The sequence below is a fragment of the Pithys albifrons genome, chromosome 6 (genome assembly GCF_047495875.1).
Source record: "Pithys albifrons albifrons isolate INPA30051 chromosome 6, PitAlb_v1, whole genome shotgun sequence".
In the NCBI taxonomy this organism is placed as follows: Eukaryota; Metazoa; Chordata; class Aves; order Passeriformes; family Thamnophilidae; genus Pithys; species Pithys albifrons.
Window position 1 is genome coordinate 37,622,282 of NC_092463.1, and position 20,287 is coordinate 37,642,568.

The 20,287-nt window shown below is 36.0% G+C and overlaps 1 protein-coding gene across 4 annotated transcripts in view; it reads left to right on the forward strand.

Annotated features, from left to right (window-relative positions):
* The window catches only part of UBR1 (ubiquitin protein ligase E3 component n-recognin 1), a 71,272-nt gene that overhangs the window by 14,162 nt on the left and 36,823 nt on the right, over window positions 1-20,287 (forward strand). For 2 of the 4 annotated variants that reach the window (XM_071558313.1, XM_071558315.1), the window contains exons 3-22: window positions 960-1,038; window positions 3,196-3,306; window positions 4,099-4,229; window positions 6,813-6,954; window positions 8,581-8,643; window positions 8,946-9,069; window positions 10,966-11,073; window positions 11,486-11,574; window positions 12,345-12,443; window positions 13,113-13,270; window positions 13,882-13,981; window positions 14,274-14,402; window positions 14,615-14,795; window positions 15,694-15,755; window positions 15,954-16,064; window positions 16,989-17,054; window positions 17,236-17,337; window positions 17,913-17,976; window positions 18,382-18,506; window positions 19,398-19,450. In XM_071558313.1, coding sequence (XP_071414414.1) covers window positions 960-1,038; window positions 3,196-3,306; window positions 4,099-4,229; window positions 6,813-6,954; window positions 8,581-8,643; window positions 8,946-9,069; window positions 10,966-11,073; window positions 11,486-11,574; window positions 12,345-12,443; window positions 13,113-13,270; window positions 13,882-13,981; window positions 14,274-14,402; window positions 14,615-14,795; window positions 15,694-15,755; window positions 15,954-16,064; window positions 16,989-17,054; window positions 17,236-17,337; window positions 17,913-17,976; window positions 18,382-18,506; window positions 19,398-19,450 — 2,097 coding nt within the window. The remainder of the gene's footprint in view (window positions 1-959; window positions 1,039-3,195; window positions 3,307-4,098; window positions 4,230-6,812; window positions 6,955-8,580; window positions 8,644-8,945; window positions 9,070-10,965; window positions 11,074-11,485; window positions 11,575-12,344; window positions 12,444-13,112; window positions 13,271-13,881; window positions 13,982-14,273; window positions 14,403-14,614; window positions 14,796-15,693; window positions 15,756-15,953; window positions 16,065-16,988; window positions 17,055-17,235; window positions 17,338-17,912; window positions 17,977-18,381; window positions 18,507-19,397; window positions 19,451-20,287) is intronic. The other 2 variants (XM_071558314.1, XM_071558316.1) reach the window with 1 other exon arrangement.

Sequence of the window (20,287 nt, forward strand, 5' to 3'; positions counted from 1 at the left end):
TGCTAAAAATAGTAGATACTCTGAAGTATTAAAGTCTAAACATCATGAATTGGGCATTTAAATATAGCAGGCACTTCGGACTTAATTTTTCTTTCTTTTAACTCACCTTTCAGAAAATTTGTGGTAATAAATGGATGTTACTGGAATATTAAATTATTGTAATGATTATTAGAATCTGAATGTTTGAAAGGAAGCTATTTTTGTAATCAGAATTAACATGCTGTTTTAGTTGTGTTGTCAAAGAGGCTTGAACTAAATGTTGAACAGTGGTGTAAAATAAGATACTTGATATACTGTTGTTTAGCACCTGTCATCCACATTTTGCATACAATGAAACACCATTTAGAAGCGACCATGTTGTAAGGAAAAAAGGCAATATAAAAAAAGTATGTATGTGGAACATAGCAAAAAATGGAATTAGATTGCCCATGAGTGTAATTCCAGATTTTCTGGTCTGTAAGTGCATGAGTGAAACTGTTGGAATTAAATTTCAAAGTGTATATTCTTCGCTCATTTAAAAAAGGAATTCTCATTAGATTTTAATGTCTAACTGTTTTAAAAGTTCAAAACATAACCCAGCATAAGTGTAGCCTAAGTCTAATTGGCAAACTGACTACAGGTGTTGGAAACAATAATAAAGCCTAATTCAGAGTCCTCATGGGGTTTTATAGCCACTTATTCTTAGGAAAATCTTAAAAAGTCAGCAGCAAGTTTTAAAAGTAAAAGTTGAGCATGTTTGTGACAGAAATTGATAGAACAGGTTTGGATACATGGTTTAAACCTAACCAGACTGACTTTCCTCTTTCTGTGACGTGGAGTAGCCAATGTTTTAATAATTTGAATCTGTTGTTAACCTCAATTTTTTTCTTTATTTCAGAGCAACATTTTTCTTTTTGCATGAAAACTCCATGTGTTTGTTTTAGAAGGTTTTGCAGTTACAGTTCCCATTTTTGTTGCAGAGACTGTGCAGTTGATCCGACTTGTGTGCTCTGCATTGACTGCTTCCAGAACAGCATTCACAAGAACCACCGGTACAAGGTAGGGAAATCTTATTTTAAGAATTGGTACTTGCAGCTTTGGAGAAGTTCTTTTGATGATACAGTATACTGTATATAAACCATTAGTAATTTTATTGTTTAAAAAAAGAAATTCTGGGATTCATGAAACACATAATCTCTTTCTCTCTTGTGTTTCTAACTATGTAAAGCCTCTTTTGAGGGTAGCAACTTCCTAATTGAAGAACCAAAGGGTAAAAAGTCTGGTTTATGAATGCATACAAACAGTTGTTACTCTCTTTGGCAGTATCACAGATGTGTGGGTCAGAGCAAAAAACTGTGACTGAAAAGGACAGTTGTGTCCTAAGTCCCAGTTAGTGCTGTTGGGAAATTTAGAATGAGTGTGCAAGTACAGGGGCCATTATTTAGAACTTACAATGCAGTCTCTACAGGTCTACTTTGTTCCTCCATTTAGATTTGCATAATCTACTTAATGCCTTAGTGTGGACTATGATGAAGTTAAATGTAAATCATAGATTTTTTTTTTGGTGCTAATTGAGGAGATTGTTCTAAAACTGAATTGTCTCTCTCTGATATACTTTTGATTCTCTTTGAACCAAATATGTGTTATCTTTGAGAGATTCCCATGCTTTAATTAAAGAAGGTACTTTTAAATGATTCTTAGAAAACTTACGGCTTAAAGTGTCATCTCCTGATTCCTTCCCAGGCCTCCTTTTTTTGCTTGCCCTCTTCACTGAGAACTCTAATTTCAACATCCTTCGAAGCAGAAATGGAAAACAGTATATTTAGTGTTGTTTTGAAAGCTGGACTAACTCTGCTGCAAGAGACGAGACAATGTTCAGAAACATTATGTATTCAATTTAATTATCTTTCATTACCAGAAAGGGAAATATATTTTTTTCATTTCAGATTTTGTATTCATTAATATGATATCCATTGAAGAGGTTTGTCTTACCTCTTTTGTCCGTTGGTTACAAGTCCCCTCCAAGTGGGTATTTTTCAATGAGACACAATTTGGAAGGGGTCCCAGCAATCTCAAGAATGATGGGTTCTAAAATGCAGCATTTTGCCCTCTGTATGTGTCTTTGTGCACTGATCTGAACATACATTGCAGATACTGACTCAAAGATGTACAAAACTATGTGGATAATGCAGATATAACTTCTCTATACGTATACATGCACACACACAGTTTACTGAGAGGTAGGATGAAAATCCAGGGAAAATAGACAGGAATAATTATGAAGCAGTTTGGAACAACAGCTGGCCTGAGAAGCTGTTATCATTTCCCTGTTTTTCAGTAACTGCTTCAGGCAAGACAACAGCTGTGCAAATAGGTAGTTGGATGAGAGCAGATTTGCTGCACTTTCATTGCAAAGGTGCAATCTAAAGAATACAGGTTGAGCTCTTTATAGATTTGTGTAATAATTTATCTTGCAAGGGACCTAAGGAGGTCATCTAGTCCACACTCCTGCTCGAAGTATGTGTTGTTAGATCAGGTTATTTTAAAATGTTTCAAGTAAATAACAGATTTTTGGATGTCTTTTTATTGGGTCACTGAGGTTTTTTTATAATTGTTTCAGGATTGGGGGATTGGAGTAAGCCAAGAATAATTGTTTTTGCTTGAGTTTAGTCTGAACTTTTTGCCCAAATGAGAGGTCAGAATTTGTACTTTTCCGAAAGTGCAACACACAGTTAAAGTTACAAGAATGTTTTCAGATGTGATCATATTATCTTTACTTTGGTTAGAAGTGGAAGTACTACTGTCTGTTTAATATGTACATGGTCTTCTTTATATTATTTTTTTAACTTTATGAAGTAATTTGTAAAGAAAGCGATAACCAACTTTGCTATAAATTTGGGAATAAACCCAGAAATTATGGTTTTGCCATTTATGAAGCACTTATTCATCCATGATAGGCCTTTTCACCTACTTTCTAGCTGAATTTATTTAAGACTTGTCTACCTTTTTGTTGTAGCAACTGTATTTCCTCCTTTATTTTCTGCTCAAAAAGTTTACATTTTACAAAAAAAATAGTTGTGGTAATTCTGTTGCTTATGCAGTGGCTCTTCTAATTTTTAAGTAGGTATTTATACTTGACTTTAAGTTAATGTGCACTTCTATTTTTCTCGTGCTTTTTATGTGCATGTTTCATGACTTAATCCATGATTTTTACAGATGCACAACTCTACTGGGGGTGGATTTTGTGACTGTGGGGATACAGAGGCATGGAAGGCTGGACCGTTGTGTACTAAGCATGAGCTCGGGTCATCAGGTTCTCCAAAAGAGGTAAGAATATTGCTTAAAGTGAAATAATAGATATTGCAAGTATTGCTTTTTGTATTTTAAAAAGTGCTTATTCCTGTATGGGTATTGTATAATTCATGTAGCAGGTTCAGTCAAGTTGAATCAGGATTTCTTTGGTCAAGGTGTTTGGGATCAAACATATGTATTGCACATGCTTTGGTGTTTGGGGTTTTTTTCTTCTTTTTTCTTTTTTGTTTGGAGGCAGTTTCATCTGCCTGTCTTGCACATTTCAGTCTTTCATTTGAAATTAAAACTGCAGTCGCTTGCTCTTTTCTTTGCTATGTGTATTACTCAGTTCTTATTTGCAAATAATTGGCTTCCCAGTGGTAAGTAAATGTTTACATGTAATACTTGATTTTAATATATTTTCTCTTTCCCTCATTGCTGCTATACTGAACAATTGTTTTTGTCAGTTACTTGTGGTGTATCTGTCACTATGACTAAAATAAGTATTTATGTCTTGAAACTAATGTCATGCTAGGATGTCTCTTGCTTATTTGTACCTCTGTGCTGGTTTAAAGGTAAACCAGCAGGAAAAATGAACCCAGCTCAGGAGAGATTATAAGTCAGAGTTACAATTTAATAAAAATACAATAAATACAATGACACAAAGAGAAATTGCTTTTAACCCACAAGACCCAGAAGTGTAACCCAGTGCCCTGGGGCACAAACACAATATAAATTATGTATATTTAGTAATAAGGTATTCTACCTATGCCATTCTAAAATTTTTAAAATTTCTTTTCCATATTAATATTATTTCATGTTTTACAGAATTCTGAATGTCAGTTGAATGAAGAAATTATGGAGCACACTAGGAGGGTGTTTCCCTCTGTGATAAAATACATTGTAGATATGCTTATCTGGGAAGAAGAAAAGGAACTGCCTCTGGAGCTCACAATTAGGTAGGGACTATTTCCAACTTTGTTTTCAAGGCATTAGAAACTTTGATTATAATTTTGTCTGGGGTTTTCTTGTACTCGTGCAGACATACTGGTATTGCAGCAAAGCATTTTCAGCCTAGACTTATATAGAGAAAAACTTCTGATGCTTTGTGGGAAAAGTAGTGTGTGACTGTGCTCCATCAGTCAGTGAAGGGAGCTGCTCCTGAGGCAGCCTGATACAGTGCAATGGTAGGTCTTGGTGTCCAGGGGAGGAAATGCCAGGGCAGTGGAGAGACTTGCCAGGAGCCAGTAGCTCTTGTGGAAGACACTGACAAGGCCTGTCCTAAGAAACAGAAGAGAGCTGGCAGATCTTTAAGGATGCTTTCCATAGAACTCAAGAGTTCTCGCTCCCCAGGTGTAAGAAATCAGTAAAAGGAGGAAAAAGACTGATGTCTGAATTGAGACCTGCAGTCAAACTAAAGGACAGGAAGGAAGTGCACAGGCAGTGGAAGCAGGGAGAGGTGTCCTAGGAGGAGCATGGGGATGCTGCTCAGTTGTGTAGAGATCAGGTTAGAAAGGTCAAGACACAGCTGGAGCTGAACTGGGCAAGGGCTTCTACAGGTGTGTCAGCCAGAAGAGGGAGAACAAAGGAACCACACCTCTCCTGAGCAAGATTAACAAACTGGTAACAGACGAGAAGACTGAGGTACTCAACTTTTCTGCCTCAGTCTTCACTGGCAGTCTTTATTCCCACACATCTCAAGTGGATGGACCACAAGATGGGGACTGTGGGAGCAAAGTCCCTCCCACTGTAAGGGTAGATCAGGTTTGTGACCACCTGAGGAACCTGATTATACTTAAGTTTATGGGTGAGGTGCATCCCAGAGTCCTGAAGGAATTAGTTGATGTAGTTGGCAAGCTATTCTCCATGATACTTGAGAAGTGATGGCAGTGAGGTGAAGTCCCTGCACCCATTTTTAAAAAGGATAAAAAGGAAGATGCTGGGAGCAACCAGGTAGTTTCACCTCTGTGCCTCAGAAGGTCATGGAACAGGTCCTCCTAGAAGCCGTACTAAGGCACATGGAGGACAGGGGTGATTGGGACAGCCAGCGCGCCTTCACTGAGGGCAAGTCCTGCCTCACCAACCTTGTGGCCTCCTAGAACGGAGTGGCTGCATTGATGGACAAGGGAAGGGCTGTGGATGTCTTCTGTGTGGACTTCTGTAAGGCCCTTGACATGGTCCCCCACAACATCCTTTTCTATGAATTGGAGAGAGATGGATTTGATGGGTGGGCTGTTCAGTGGATAACGGATTGGCTGGATGGTCACATCCAGAGAGTAGTGGTTAATGGCTTAGTGTCCAGGTGGGGATCAGTGACAAATGCTGTCCATCAGGGATCTTCACTGGAACTGGTACTGTTTAATTGGGATCAAGTGCACCCTCATCAAGTCTGCATATGGCACCAAGCCGTGTGGTGCGGTTCACATGTATGAGGGGCAGGACACCGTCCAGAGGAGGAACCTGAACAAGCTTGGAAAGTGGGTCCATTTGAATGTAATGACATTCAACAAGGCCTGGTACAAGGTGCTACACATGGGCAGAGTATCAGTACAGACTGGGGAATGAACAGATTGAGAGCATCCCTGCAGAGAAGGAGTTGAGGGTTCTGGTGAGTGAGAGGCTGGACTGGGGCTGCCAATGTGAGCTTGGAGCCAAGAAGGCCAACTGTAGCATGGACTATATCAAAAGTAGCAAGGCCAGCAGGTTGAGGGAGGTGATTCTTCTGCTCTGGCGAGACCCACTTGGAGTGCTGTGTCCAGAGAGCCCCTGGCATAGGGAAGACATGGACCTGTTGGAACAGGTCCAGAGAAGGGCCACAAAATTGATGAAAGGCTGGAGCACCTCTGCTGCTTAGAGAGCTAGGATTGTTCAGTCTAGAGAGGAGAAGGTTCCAGGGAGACTTTATTACAGCCTTTCAGTACTTGAAGGAGGATCTAAGAAAGATGGAGACAAACATTTTAGCAAGGTCTGGTGCGATAGGCTGAGGGCTAATGGTTTTAAACTGAAGGAGGGTATATTTAAACTAAATACAAGGAGGACATTTTTTAGATGGTGAAACATTGGAACTGATTGCCCAGAGGGGTGAGAGGTGGCAGCATCCTGAAAACATTCAAGGTCAGGTTACATGGGCATCTGAGGCACCTGATGTCGTTGAAGATGTCCCTGCTTATTGCAGGAGGCTGGACCAGATGAACTTTAAAGGTCATTTCCAACCCAAACCGTTCTATTGTATGAAAAATGAAAAAGACGGTATCACATTACAAGACAAATGGGTTCATAAAACAACAGAGAAAGGAAATAATAGTAAGAGAATAGGAAATAACTTAAAAATTTCTCTCTTGTACTTAATAAATGGTTTCTTGTCCCTTTCTGGTATAGGTGATGGCGCGTGTGTCATTGACAAGAAGAATATATTTTATTTTTCTTCTTTTTTTTTTTTAACATTCCTCTCAAGCTATCAAGTAAGCTGTTGCTTGTATTTGATAGGACACTATTTACAGTTTTATTTTCATTTGTATAATGATGTGTTATCTCTTTCCCAGTAGAGAGAAAGTAGACAGCTACTACTGTGTCCTTTTCAATGATGAACACCATTCTTATGACCATGTCATCTATAGCCTGCAAAGGGCACTTGGCTGCGAGCTTGGTGAAGCCCAGTTGCATACCACTGCCATAGATAAAGAGGTTAGTGCCTTTGGGGTGTGGGAAAAGTCAACTTTTAACCATCAAGAATTGCCACTATTGTCACTTGATTATGGAATATTTGTTTTCTTGGTTGCTGGAGCTTGAGGAGAGAAAGGCACATTGCAGGGTAACTGTTAGTCAGAGCTTGCTTCAAGGAAGTTGTTGGTTTGGGGTTTTTTTTAAACTATATTAAATTTTTCAGGACAAAAAGCCAGTTTTTCGAGAAAGGGAAGAGCTGATGTATCTGAAGTTACTTCCTTCTTATTTAGCGTATTTTCTTGAGTTTTTTTTTTTGTTCTCAGCTGAGATTGTTTTATTTTTAGTAATATTTCTCTGAAAAATATGCAAGTCAGAAATACACCTATTCAGTTATATTTAATCAGAAATGTACGTACATTTTGCAAGAGTTAGTGCTTTTTCTGTCTCAGACTTCATTTGAAAATGTTTAAAGTTCAAATTAAAGAAATAAAACCAGGGAGAATCCATGAAGGAATGTGGATGAACCTGACAATTTTAATCCTTCATTTTTTGCATTACTATCTCACGTAAAGACCTTATACTAGTAATATAATTTTTTTTCCAGTGAAGTGGAGGAAAAAAGCATGATCAGTGTTCAAGTTATCTTAATTGTAACCATATTTTTTCACCTCAGAGAAGTGTAGCTTGCATATGAAGCAACTTTGGCTAAAGCTATATGTGTATTTGTTTTATATTTACATATAAATATATTTACATATGAAACATTTTATATTTACATATAAAACATCTTACTAATATCAGAATCGTTTCTTAATCTGTAAAAACTGTTTTCTCTTTGTTTCTCTTTGTCAAGTAATGAAAATCTAGTTGCATTTAGTTAATGGTGTCAGTCTTACATAATTACAAGTCTTCCCCTGTAGTTGCAGGTTTTGTAAAAAATGGATATACATGCATATTTATAGAATAACTTTCAAAGATTTCCCTTGCGAAGATTCCTTTTGATTTAAATCTAAATTTTGGATCAAGAATTTATCAGGCTTTTCTTTTTATGAAGTGCCTGCCTGAGCAGGACTAGGTTGTGGCGTTTGAACTGTAACAGTTCCACAACACAGAGTTACTTCCTCTCTCCTGGTGTGTAGTTCTGCCATGTGAAGAAGTTGCTCGTTACGTTTGAGTGGAATTTTGGGTCTAAGCTTGGCCTGTTGTTGGCTTTACTGAGAGAGCTATTAAACCCAGGTTCACAATGCTGACTGCTATTTCATACAGAGAAGTGAGAAATAGTAGGAAAGATTGTAGAAAAGCAATTCAGGATGAGTGTACTGTGTGCTAGGAAGAAAGGTCACATGGTTTGTATTTAAAGTAGTATGCAGAAATCTTTTTCATCTGTTTTAATGTGTACATGAATTTTCCTTATCTGATTATATAAACATACCCAGACCTTACTTTGGTTTTATCTTGTTAATTTAAATAATTTTTTTCCTAAAGACAATTATGTTAATTTTGATATCCTTCTAGATATATAATAATACCATGAGTGATGTTGGTCTCTTTTTCTAGTATGTATAAAAATGTAATAGAGAGTATTAGACTTGTCACATTTTGGGATTGCTTTATATTGGTCTCGTGCTCAATGTTTTTTTTAAACAGGGTCGTAGAGCTGTTAAGGCAGGACATTATGCCTCTTGTCAGGAAGCAAAAGAAGAAATTAAGGTAACTTCCTGAAACAGTTTTCTCATTAAAACAAAATCAGCCTCATCAGTATTAATAGTGAAGATACTTGTCTGCTCTAAAGTCTTTAACTTAGTACTTCCATGATTTTATATCTTGCCCTGTGCACTTCTTAAAATTTAATTTACCCCACAGCATTTGGGATGGATAGATAAATAGATATCTAAATATCTCAAGAAATAACAGGTCAAAGTGTTTTCCTTTTTTTGCTTGGGGGAGATGCTGGGTGCTGGAGATAAGTAGTGAAATGAATGTTATCTTTATTTTATGTAAACGACTCCTAGAGACATTCTGAAAATGTTTCTCAACGGCCACTTCATGTGGAGGTTCTGCATGCTGATGTTATGGCACACCAGAAGTTTGCCTTGCGTCTTGGGTCTTGGCTGAACAAGCTCATGAGCTATTCAAGTAAGCAGAACTTATTTTTGGTACAATAATGCCATGACGCTGTTTGAATGACTAATTCTCTCAGAAATGTCTTCAGCAGGTTTGTATATGATATTCCCTTAATAAAAATACTTTAATGTTCCTCCTAATTAGTAAATAAATAGTACAGTAGCATGAGTGCTGATATCCATCAGTGTGGTTACAAATAGCAGTACTTTTCTGTTCCTTCTTGCTGAAATAAATGTCTTTCCCTGCTTGAGCTGTCTATGTTCCTCTAGAAATTTTATTATTCTCAATTTCAGCACCACACCCTGTTTCAGAGGCTGCTGTATTTAAATGCTGCTGTCCCCAGTGCTGGTGGAAAGCTGCAGAAAATCTCTGTCAGTGAAAACATATATCCTCTGCTTGAATTAATTCCTGCTTCAAATTTGATAGCTGTTACTAATTAGTGCCGGGAAAACAAGCAAAGTCAAGTCTTAATTGAAAACATCTAGTAGTGAAAAGTCTATTTTAAGCTTTCAGACATTGTTCTGATAGTTGATGATGATCATGGTTGTAAAGAAGATCTCTGAATCAATGATTTATGTTACTTTTTTCATACCTCTGTTTTGCCACACTAAAGCCATTATAAAATTTCTCTTCACAGGAGAAATATGCATAGATTAAAAGCTCTACTCACTGCTTATCTTCCTTCTTGATAGGGTAAATCTGGCTTTAGCCTCTTTTGTAAGGATAGTAGAGTGAATTTCTTACTTTTCTTTTTCTGAACACTTGCCAATTTTTCCCTTGAAATAAGTAGATCAAAATTGTACCTTTTCATAATTTTTTATGGTAGTTTACAAATTTTATCCCTCTGTTCTTTTCAAGTTTATATTTTTTTCATAGATGGCGTTTTCTTACTGGTCTGAGTTCTTCAGACAGCTCTTTTAATCAGTATGAGTTTTTGACTTTGTGGTTTGTTTCAAGGTTTCTGCTGAAATTTTGATTTTTATCCACAGCTTTCTTCCTGGATGCTGTTTTGTATTTTTGGTTTCATGAAGTTACCTAAAATGCAAAATGACAGCTAATTTTTCAGCTGTTGCCTCTGTGTGAGTATAGACAAGTTGGTGTCAGTGCCCCAGCAAATCCCTGCAACTTTACATTTTTAATCATTACCTCTTTAGCTTATGAGTTAAACTAAAACTAAAAAGGAGTGTCCCATTTGGGTGTAGCGTTTTGGCTTGGGAAACTGCTGTAAGTTGACAGATACTTTAGTATGTTTTAAGAGGGTTTTTAAGTACCAAGATTTAAGTCAAGCACTCCTTGCCTTGTTGTTCTGGATTATGTATGTAGAGACTTTAAGAACCTGAGGTTCTGTACTCAGCTGGAACTTTTTGTGATCTGATGCTTCCTGTTCTTTTCTTGTTTTTATTTCAAGTGGTAGACTATGGATCAAGAAACATTTTATAATGTTTATTTCCAGGTTGTCAGGAACTTGATTCATGACACTTTTCCTGTTCAAATCTGTAATTTAAGTCTTCATTTCTGAATATTAGTAACCCACAGGTGACTGCAAATGTTGATCCCTAAAACTACTTCAGCAAGTGCTGTATTTACTGATAGGTGCAAGAAAATAAAATAATTTCTGAATTTCTACAAAAGATTGACTTTCCAGGCCCAAGGCAGGGACCAGCATGATTTTAATTTTAAAATACTCTTATACATCACAGGTTTTATTAAATTAGTCAGGTAAGAATAATAGGAAGAAATTAGTAAAGGAAGGGGTATATGGGAGTACATTTAAGAAAAAACAGTGTTAAAAATAATTCATACTTCTTTTTGTCTTCAAGAATGGAATTCTGTAGGTCTTATTTTCTTGGGTCATATAATTTAATTATTAAAGCATTCTTGTACAAATGAATAGTTTTCTTCCTGTAGGTGACTTCCGCCAGATCTTTTGTCAAATATGTCTGAAAGAAGAGGCTGGATCTGCAAAGCCGTGCTTTATAAGCAAGTTGATGCTGTGGGATGCAAAGCTCCATAAAGGTTTGTGTGCCCATGTTGCTGTAAACTGAAAAGGCAAATTAATTTTTTGTGTGTGTGTAACAAATGGATAAAAGTTTTTGTAGTATGTTTTTTATACAGCCTTTAGTTTTACAGCTGAACTCATTATTGGGTTATATATTTGCCCCCTCAATTTTTTCCTGATTTTATGTATCTTGAAAAATCTTTTCACAAGATGTAGCCTATGACTGACATGGTGCTTACCCTGTGATTTAAATGCATACCAATTAATGTCAAAACCAGAAAAAAAATAATAACTTTATTCATATACTTCATAACCATTGCAAGGCTTTTAATGATTTTTAATTATAGTTTCGTAATTGGTTCCTTTTTTTCCACAAAAAGCTGCATCTTAGTACAACAAAGTGACGTGCACTGTATTGGCTTTTTCCAGGGGCAAGGAAGGTTCTTCATGAACTTATCTTCAGTAGTTTTTTCATGGAAATGGAATACAAAAAACTTTTTGCTGTGGAATTTGTGAAGGTAAATGGTTATTTACTTTTTATACGAGTTTTGTAAAATTTTGTCCCAAATTGAGAATTGTTTCAATGTAAACAACGGATTTTCAGCAAGCACAGCTTCAGTAACTAGCTCAGCCTTTATGGAGTGCAATAAATTAATGTCCACGTCATTATTTTGTTAAAATCATGTAGGTATATATGGTTATTTGAGTGCTGGTTAGTAGTCCATGTATTTTTGAAATGGCAGGTGAACTGCAACTGAAACTGGCCTTTCTTTTTTTGAAAATTAGATACAATGATGCAGCAATATACAAAATGTAAGATAAAGTGGTTGTGTTTTTTTTTAGGGTGGGACCTTTTAATGTCAATAAAGATGATTGACATGTCATGGTTTTCTCTGGACTGAAAGCAAAGACTTCCATTACTCATTGTGCATGTCTTATAGAGAGCTGTTGAATAAATATGCATGCAGTTCACTGCAGGAGGAAGATTGGTTTTATAAGAAGTTAATGCCTATATGGATGTTTTTTCAGATATTTAATATGTTTTCTTGGGGAATATTGGTTGTAGAAGAAAAAAACTTTGGTTCCAGTCTGGCAAATTTGTTAAATTTGTCCTTCAGTGTTAAGGCAATGGGGCCCATATTGAATTGCTTTGGTTCATTGAGGACATTGTGCCATTTTTGTAGTCTGAACTGCTTCTGTTAGAAGGATACTGAGATGTAATTCTAACTAAAAAAGTAAGCATTTTTATTAACATTTATTTAATATGCCCAACATTATCTTTTTCTAGTATTACAAGGCATTGCAAAAGGAATACATCAGTGATGATCACGACAGAGTTCTCTCTGTGACAGCACTCTCAGTTCAGATGTTCACCGTACCCACTCTGGTATGTACAGCCTGTCTCTGCAGGGAATGTAAAATAAGTCTGACAATTGCCAGCAGTACCACCTTTAAAGACTGTTGTACTTGGCAGAGAGTCTTTATGCATTGCTGAGTTTCAATATGAATGATTTTGAGATGTATTAAGGGCCAGTATAAAAGCAGGAGCTTTCATTACAGAACGAACAGGAAATGCAAACAAGTATAAGATTTAGGCACATCTGACACCACATTAACTCTCTGTATTTATTGACTGTTCACATTTACCTTCTTGTGTAACCCTAAAAATGGGTCAAGGGGGTAAAAAATGGTTAAATGTCTTTTTGTAGGGGTCAAATATTGTAAATCATGCTTGTGGGGGGAAATACACGTGTAGGTTTTAAAGGTTACGTGTTTCTTGCCTGTAATATTCATGTGAGGGTTCTTTTCTACATGATCTTTCAAGAAAAAAATAACATATCCATTATATAGGTGCTGTTAGAGTTGAACAAACGTACAAAATTGGTAGCAGTTTTGTTCCTACTTAATAAATGCTGTGGGAGTTTTTTTTGTTTAGGACACTTTGCAAAAGCTTAAAATAGTTTCTAATCAGAAAGACTGGATTCAAAGGAAAAAAAAATTTACCAATTCTCTTCAACAAAAATAGGAATAAGAAATTTTCATTTTCTTTTTGCAGGCTCGACATCTTATTGAAGAGCAGAATGTAATCACTACCATTACAGAGACAATTCTAGAAGTGCTTCCAGAGTACCTAGACAAAAATGACAAGTTCAACTTCCAAGGCTGCAGTCAGGACAAAATGAATCGGGTATATGCAGTAATATATGACCTCAGGTAAGTGTAAGCTGAGAAGCTGGATCAATTCTAAGAAGACTGGTAGTAGGATGAGGTGTTTCAATTCAGAATCTGATGATAAAACTGCTTTAAAAGCAAACTGGAAACCAAATCTCTCAAAAAACCACACATGATATTGTAATGTTTTCTTTTTCAGTGGAAACTTAAAATTATAAAATACCAAAATTTTAAAGACAAGTTTTGATTTTCACTAATCCTGCTGCATGTGACATTTACATAAATAAGTAAAATGTATCTAAGACAGTATGGGAAATTTTGCTCCTATTCATTATCATTCTGGGAAAGCTGTATAATCCTTATCTGCATAGGTTTTTTTACTCATGCAGGTACCAAATTAATAAATGGAGTAATGTAAAAGCAAAACACCCCAGATATCTTGGAGTTAAAAAATCATTTCAAATGATGGAGTCAGACCAAACTACTAGCAGGTCTAATGTTGGGCAAAAATTTTCTAAGTAGTTTGAGATTGGGAGAGTGTTGTAAAATGATGATGCAATTGATTGTTTTAAAACAAAACCCACTTGAAATAATGCAAGCATAAGCAGAAGAGAAGTCTGGGCAAAGGATGATAATGTTTTCTTTGGGAACAGGTATGTGTTAGTCAGCAAGCCTACGTTATGGACAGACCGCTTGAGGGAGCGTTTTTTGGAAGGATTTGTTTCTTTCCTAAGGATTCTAACTTGCATGCAGGTACAATGCCTTTAAATAATTTCTTTCTAATATTCTGTTACACAGATATTACAACTCTTCTGTTTGCTCCTCTTTTTGCCCATAACAATGTTGTGTAATTACGATGGTAAATTCTTCAGTCTTTGTCTTGGATAGATGAAAATGTAAGTTTACTTTATAGAGGTTATACTCATCGCTGTAGCTACATGTATCCAAACAACCTGGATTTTACCATTTGCTTGTGGAATTTTCTTTTGTTTTAGGCCTGTGGTCAGTGATTTAGCTTGAGTATTTTGTGGGATCTCCATTACAGGGAATGGAGGAGATAAAAAGGCAGATTGGTCAGCACATTGAGGTGGACCCTGACTGGGAAACAGCTATTGCTATACAGATGCAGCTCAAAAACATTCTTCTGATGTTCCAGGAGTGGTGTGCCTGTGATGTAAGTGTATCACTTGTCTGGGATTTTCACAAGCATGCCTTTTGTGAATATTCCTCAGGGCTTCTTAAATAGCAAATTTTTTAAAAAGCTTACTCTTCAATATAGTTCTCCATAAAAAATGAGTCTGAAAGAATGAATTTGTGGTGTGACGAAGAGAAGGGATTGACTGCACAATTTTTAAATATAACCTATGCCTTTATTTTAAATTCTAGGAAGAGCTGTTGCTCAGGGCCTACAGAGAATGTCATAAAGCTGTGATGAGATGTAGCACAAACGGCCGCTCTCGGGAAAAGACAGTGTTTCACTTATGTGGCCATACCCTGGAGAGCAGACCTTACAGAGTGTCTGCAGATCCTGTCAGCATACATTTGCCACTGTCTAGGACTCTTGCTGGTAGGTGGTGTATTTTGATTGCTATTTAAATTACATTTATCATCTATCTCTATTTCTTTACTCCAGAAGGAATTTGGATTCAGTGTTTCATAGATCAGTTGCTGACTTTCTGATAGTCTCATGACCAGACAAATGTGTTCCCTGTATGTCACACTAAGGAAAGTTTTCCTCAAAAAAACATTTACCATGGAGGCTGGAAGAAGGTTTTTTTTAAACAGGGGAGAGAGAGAGAAGGAAGTTAGACAAGAAGGAAAAATTTCCCTTTTTAATGAAATGATCAGTTTTCTCTGAACTATTTGACTTTATGTGGTACTGTTGCTCTCTGCTTTGTCTAAATGAATGTTCATTATTACAGTGTCTTGAATTTATTTTCCAGCCACATATATCTCAGGACTGTTAAAATGCTCCTCCTAAAAGACATATGTTTGCACCATGCCAGGACAGATTTCCAGTCAGAATACAAAGGACCACAGCAGTGGGTGATCGCTGCTTTCTGTAGAAAACAAATGAAATCATAGGCTATTATTAAGCTGTAGATTGATTATCACATCATTTGATATCAAGATACCATCTGTTGAGCCTTGTAGTCTTGAAATTCACTTACTACTGACATGTGATTTAAACGTGAAACAAAAATTTTGCAAATGCTATTTAGCACCTCAATTTAAATGATGTTAACTAATTCAATGAGTAGATTGGTCAGAACTGCTGTGATAATGTAGTAGATCTTATCATAGAAAAAAAACCCCAAGGAAATGATGAAGTCTCCTAAATAAACTGACTTCTTTTCTGTCTTCTCGGAGTTGTAGATGATTTAGCTAACTTTTATAAAGTGTTGAAGGACTATCTTACTGATTTTCGTTTATTTTCTTATTTTTCTTTCTGTTGATTTCTGTAGGTCTTCATGTACGATTAAGTAAGACTGGAGCCATCTCGAGGTTACACGAGTTTGTTTCTCCTGTAAGATTTGTTTTTGGTCTCCTCAAATGCTTCTTTTGATTTATACTCTGGGAAGAAAAAGCCTAAAATTTTATCCTGTAACCTTCGTGGCTCACACACAAGTTATTTTGCAGCTGTCAGTATGTCTGTTCACTAGAACTTACACTTCTAAAATTATTGACTTATTTTTACTTCATTTTTTTCTTTTTTAAATTCTAGGAAGAATTTCAAGTGGAGCTGCTAGTAGAATATCCTTTGCGATGTCTTGTCTTGGTGGCTCAGGTTGCTGCAGAGATGTGGAGAAGGAATGGGCTCTCCCTGATAAGCCAGGTAACTCCCTACAGGATTCAGTGGCAAGTTGGTCCTAATGGTATATGCAAGGGTTGCTCAGTAAAGCTCCCAGCAGTGGTTTCATCCAGTGCAGAGAGGGGTCATGGGGGTCACTCCTACACTAAATAGAAAGGTTTCGAAGGGAAATTAAGATTACATGGTTTTATTTCCAGCTTCAGCAGTGGCTTGCCTCTCTGGACCCTGTATTACATAAGTATTTTCATTTCTGTTATGACTGTTTCTTACTGTGTGAAACAGTAGTAATGTTACTGATGTCTATTGTAAGCTGCTTTCAGATTGCATAATCAGTGCATAAGTACTATTAGTACTGTTGCTTACAAAATGTGGGAAGTTTCTTTTGGTATGTGGAAATTATTACATGCAAAAGTTAAACTGTTTTAGTATCATACTAGAGTTTTGAGAGCCATAGCTGGCATACAAACATTTTCTAATACTTGTGACTTTGATTGCAAGAGTAAAGGTAAAAGGAAGAGTCTTCCATTCCATTTGCCTTCTTTGGCTTGACTTTGTTTTTTTTTTTCTTCCTTTGATGGCAGAAATTCTCTTCTGACCTTGCACAGGAACCTTTCGTGAAATCAAAGTAAATATTGGTAGCACCTTGTAGAATTGCCTTTCTGAGAGCTGGGGTAGCAGGAGGAGGATGTTTTGATTTTAATCAATAGCAGCCATTAGAACTGTGTTCTCTTGGAAGGGGGTATGAATAAAGCAGAGGCTTTCTCTGGGTAGGTGAGAAAACATTTAACACTTCCATCAAAGCACTCATTTATTTTGAAAGAATTATGGACTTTCCTTTTCTCAGTAATGGTATGGTACAATTTTAAAAAGCCTCAGAGATTAACTGGTACATATTTGATAGTTCATTACTTTATATCTCTACTTAAATTTTGTTTTCCTGCTTCTCAGGTATTCTATTACCAAGATGTTAAATGCAGAGAAGAGATGTATGATAAAGACATCATCATGCTTCAGGTACAATGGTTTGAATCACTGCCTTCTTGTCTTACAAAACTTTCATGGAATTTTTAAAAAATGTAGTTAAATTTGTATGATTTTAAATTTTTTTCTTGGTGAAAGACAATTTTTTCCCCCCATAATTACTGAATAACTGTAATAGTAACTGATATTCATATTAGTTTGTTTTTTTTGATAGATTGGTGCATCTCTTATGGATCCAAATCAGTTCCTCCTGCTCATGCTACAGAGATACGAGCTTGCTGATGCTTTCAAAAAGATCAAACCCACCAAAGATCAGGTAAGTAGTAAGTTTTTCTGCTAGTTAACTTGCTAGCTTTGAGTATATGAAACATTAATAAGAAAAAACAGCTACTGTTGATAACTGTATTTTTATGACCACACTGCAAGTCAGTAAACAAGAGCTAGTGGTTAGATAAATGAGTTTATATTTGGAATTTGTAGAGTCTTACTAAAAATTAGCAAATGGGTTTAGCTCCCTTTGACTTTATTTCATAGAGCCCCTACCGAAATCCATGTTAATGACTTCGCTATAGAATTTCTGTATCTCTTATGCTGTGTTATGTGCTTTTGTCTGGAATTTTCTTGGGTTGTTACACTACTTCTTCTGTCTTGAACTTTGATTTAACCCTTCATTTGGGATACTTTTTTAGCTGTTGTTCCTTTTCCTGCATGTGAATCTTGCACTTCTCTACAAGTGCAGGCACTTTTTCCAGCTTGTTAGAATGGAAGTTTCTTCTTACAGTACAGTGCTTCAGCAAAGTAGTAGATCTGAAGGCTGAGCTCACTGTCATTTAATGGATTTTCCTCCAGTTTTGTTGGGTTTTTTTAAACTGATTTCTCTAATTCTTGTAGGATTTAATCAAACAATATAACATTTTAATAGAAGAGATGCTACAGATTCTCATCTATGTTGTGGGTAAGTTTCATTTCTCTTGTTGTAACAGATTATTAGTTTGACAGAATGGGCTTGATGACTTTAACATAGATGGTAATGGAGAGGATACTGGAGAATGCCTGTTTTAAATACATGATACAGTAGCACAAGTATCTGTCAAGTGGAAGCAATAAGGAGTTGCATAATGAAACAAGTTGTTAAGTAACTTCATAGTTGACATTACAGTAGACTATGAAGAGAAAGTCCATCTCAGCCATTTCTTAGGAACTAGGCTCAGAAACATTTTTATTCTTGCACGATAGGGACAGGTTTCTGACAAATGCAAACTCATACATGAAACGTTCCAGAAATGGCATTATCACTGCAGAAAATTCAAATTTGCTTTATACCTGTCTTATTTGCCGTTCTTTTGATTGGCTCTGACAGGTGAAAGGTACGTTCCTGGAATCAGCAATGTGACAAAGGAAGATGTTATAATGAGAGAAATCATCCACCTGTTATGTATTGAACCAATGGCTCACAGTGCAATTACCAAGTCCTTGCCCGAAAATGTGAGTCCTGATTTATTTACTTTTTTCCTTCATTTGCTTGTTTCTTGTTTTATGTTGTCTTTAGCTTTCATATCTTTATATGGAAGCATTTTATTTTTGATATAAAGTTTAAATGTCAGTTTCAGAGTTACAAAGGGGCTTGCACACATTACTGATGTAAAAGTAAATGCCATAGATTCAAGTATGGACTGATCAGAAAAGACTTGTGTGGGAATTACGCGTTTTGATTAAGAGATGGATTTTTTAGCTGTAGTTTTGCTAGATTCAAAAAACCCCCAATTTTGGTGTCAGCCCTATAGGACCATGCAGCGGAATTCCACTCTGCCCTGTCTACCATTAGGAAATCTGATCCTGTCATTTCAATTCATTTAAATCTCTGAAGATCGATTCGAAGACAAGTGTTTGTACACGTCTATTTGAAAACACAGGTTTCCTGGTTATTCTATTCCAATGGTTGAAAATTCAAGCAAAGGAGAGATCTGTGTTTGGTTTTGTAATCTGTGCAAGTTTCCAGAGCCTCCAATCAATGCAAAAAAGCTACAGTTTTATTGTAAATTAAATAGCCTGGAATATTATAATAATATCTACATTCACTGTTTTAAAATAACTGAACCTCTGTTTTTCCCTCCATTGAGGCTGGGTAAGCACTGCCCTGTTTCTAGAGATCAGTTCTGTATTAGTAAAATTCTACATGATGAAGTGAAAATATTGTCCATCTTTGGTACTTCCTTGTAACTTGTCAATTAGGAGTATCTGCTTTCTGATTAACACCAGGCAAAACACATTAATCCATGAATTAGGGAGTTATCTAAATCTGCTTGCCTGTTTTTGTTACACATAAAATAATGTTGAAGATACTTATATATTTATCCCAAATTATATTTTTACCAGGAGAACAATGAAACTGGCTTGGAGAATGTAATTGATAAAGTGGCTACATTTAAGTAAGTTCTTAATGTTGTTTTGTAAGTAGCTTGAATATGAAGTGAGATCTCCAAGTGTATATGGGTTAAACAAGCTGAACTGTACAGTCTCTGTTCAGCTAATATTTTGCTCTTGAAGTATATATATTTGTAAATATGCATAGGAAAGAAACATGTGGAATATCCTAAGCTGCTGCTGCTTCTCTCCTTTTCCCATCCTTTTTCCTCAAAATTCAGTTTGAGTAGTCTCAGGAGTTTAGTAGTCTAGCACCCTAGTGGGAGAATGTTCAGAAGTATTTTATTTTATAATTTTATATTATACTATATATTTTATTTTACTTTATATTATTTTATATTGTTCTTATATTTTTCTTTTATTTATATTTTTTACTTTTCAGAGATGATTAGGAGCATAAACAACTCATTGTACCTTTGACAATTGCTGTCCAGTAATTGGTTGAAATGTTACTTAGTTGAAAATTTCAGCAATTGTCAGATAGGAGTGAATTCTTTGTAACTTTGTGTATATATATATACATACACACACACACACACACACACGCATGCAAATATAGAACAGTCAACTGAAGTAGTTGGGAAAAACTAGTTCAAATGTCTGCTGGTTTTGTGAGAAAAATGTGTTGTTTTAATTATTTTAGTATACCTTATTTTAAATTTGATGTGCCTTACTTGTTTATGTTTAATTAAGAGCAACTATAGATGTACCTAGGAATTTTACTTTGAGAGCAAAAAATCTCCTTATCTGGAAAGTAGCTGTTTGTATTACTTGTTTTTTACTTTGGTTAAAGAAAGGAATTAATTCTATATAATAACATCTGGTATCTGAAATTCTAAACC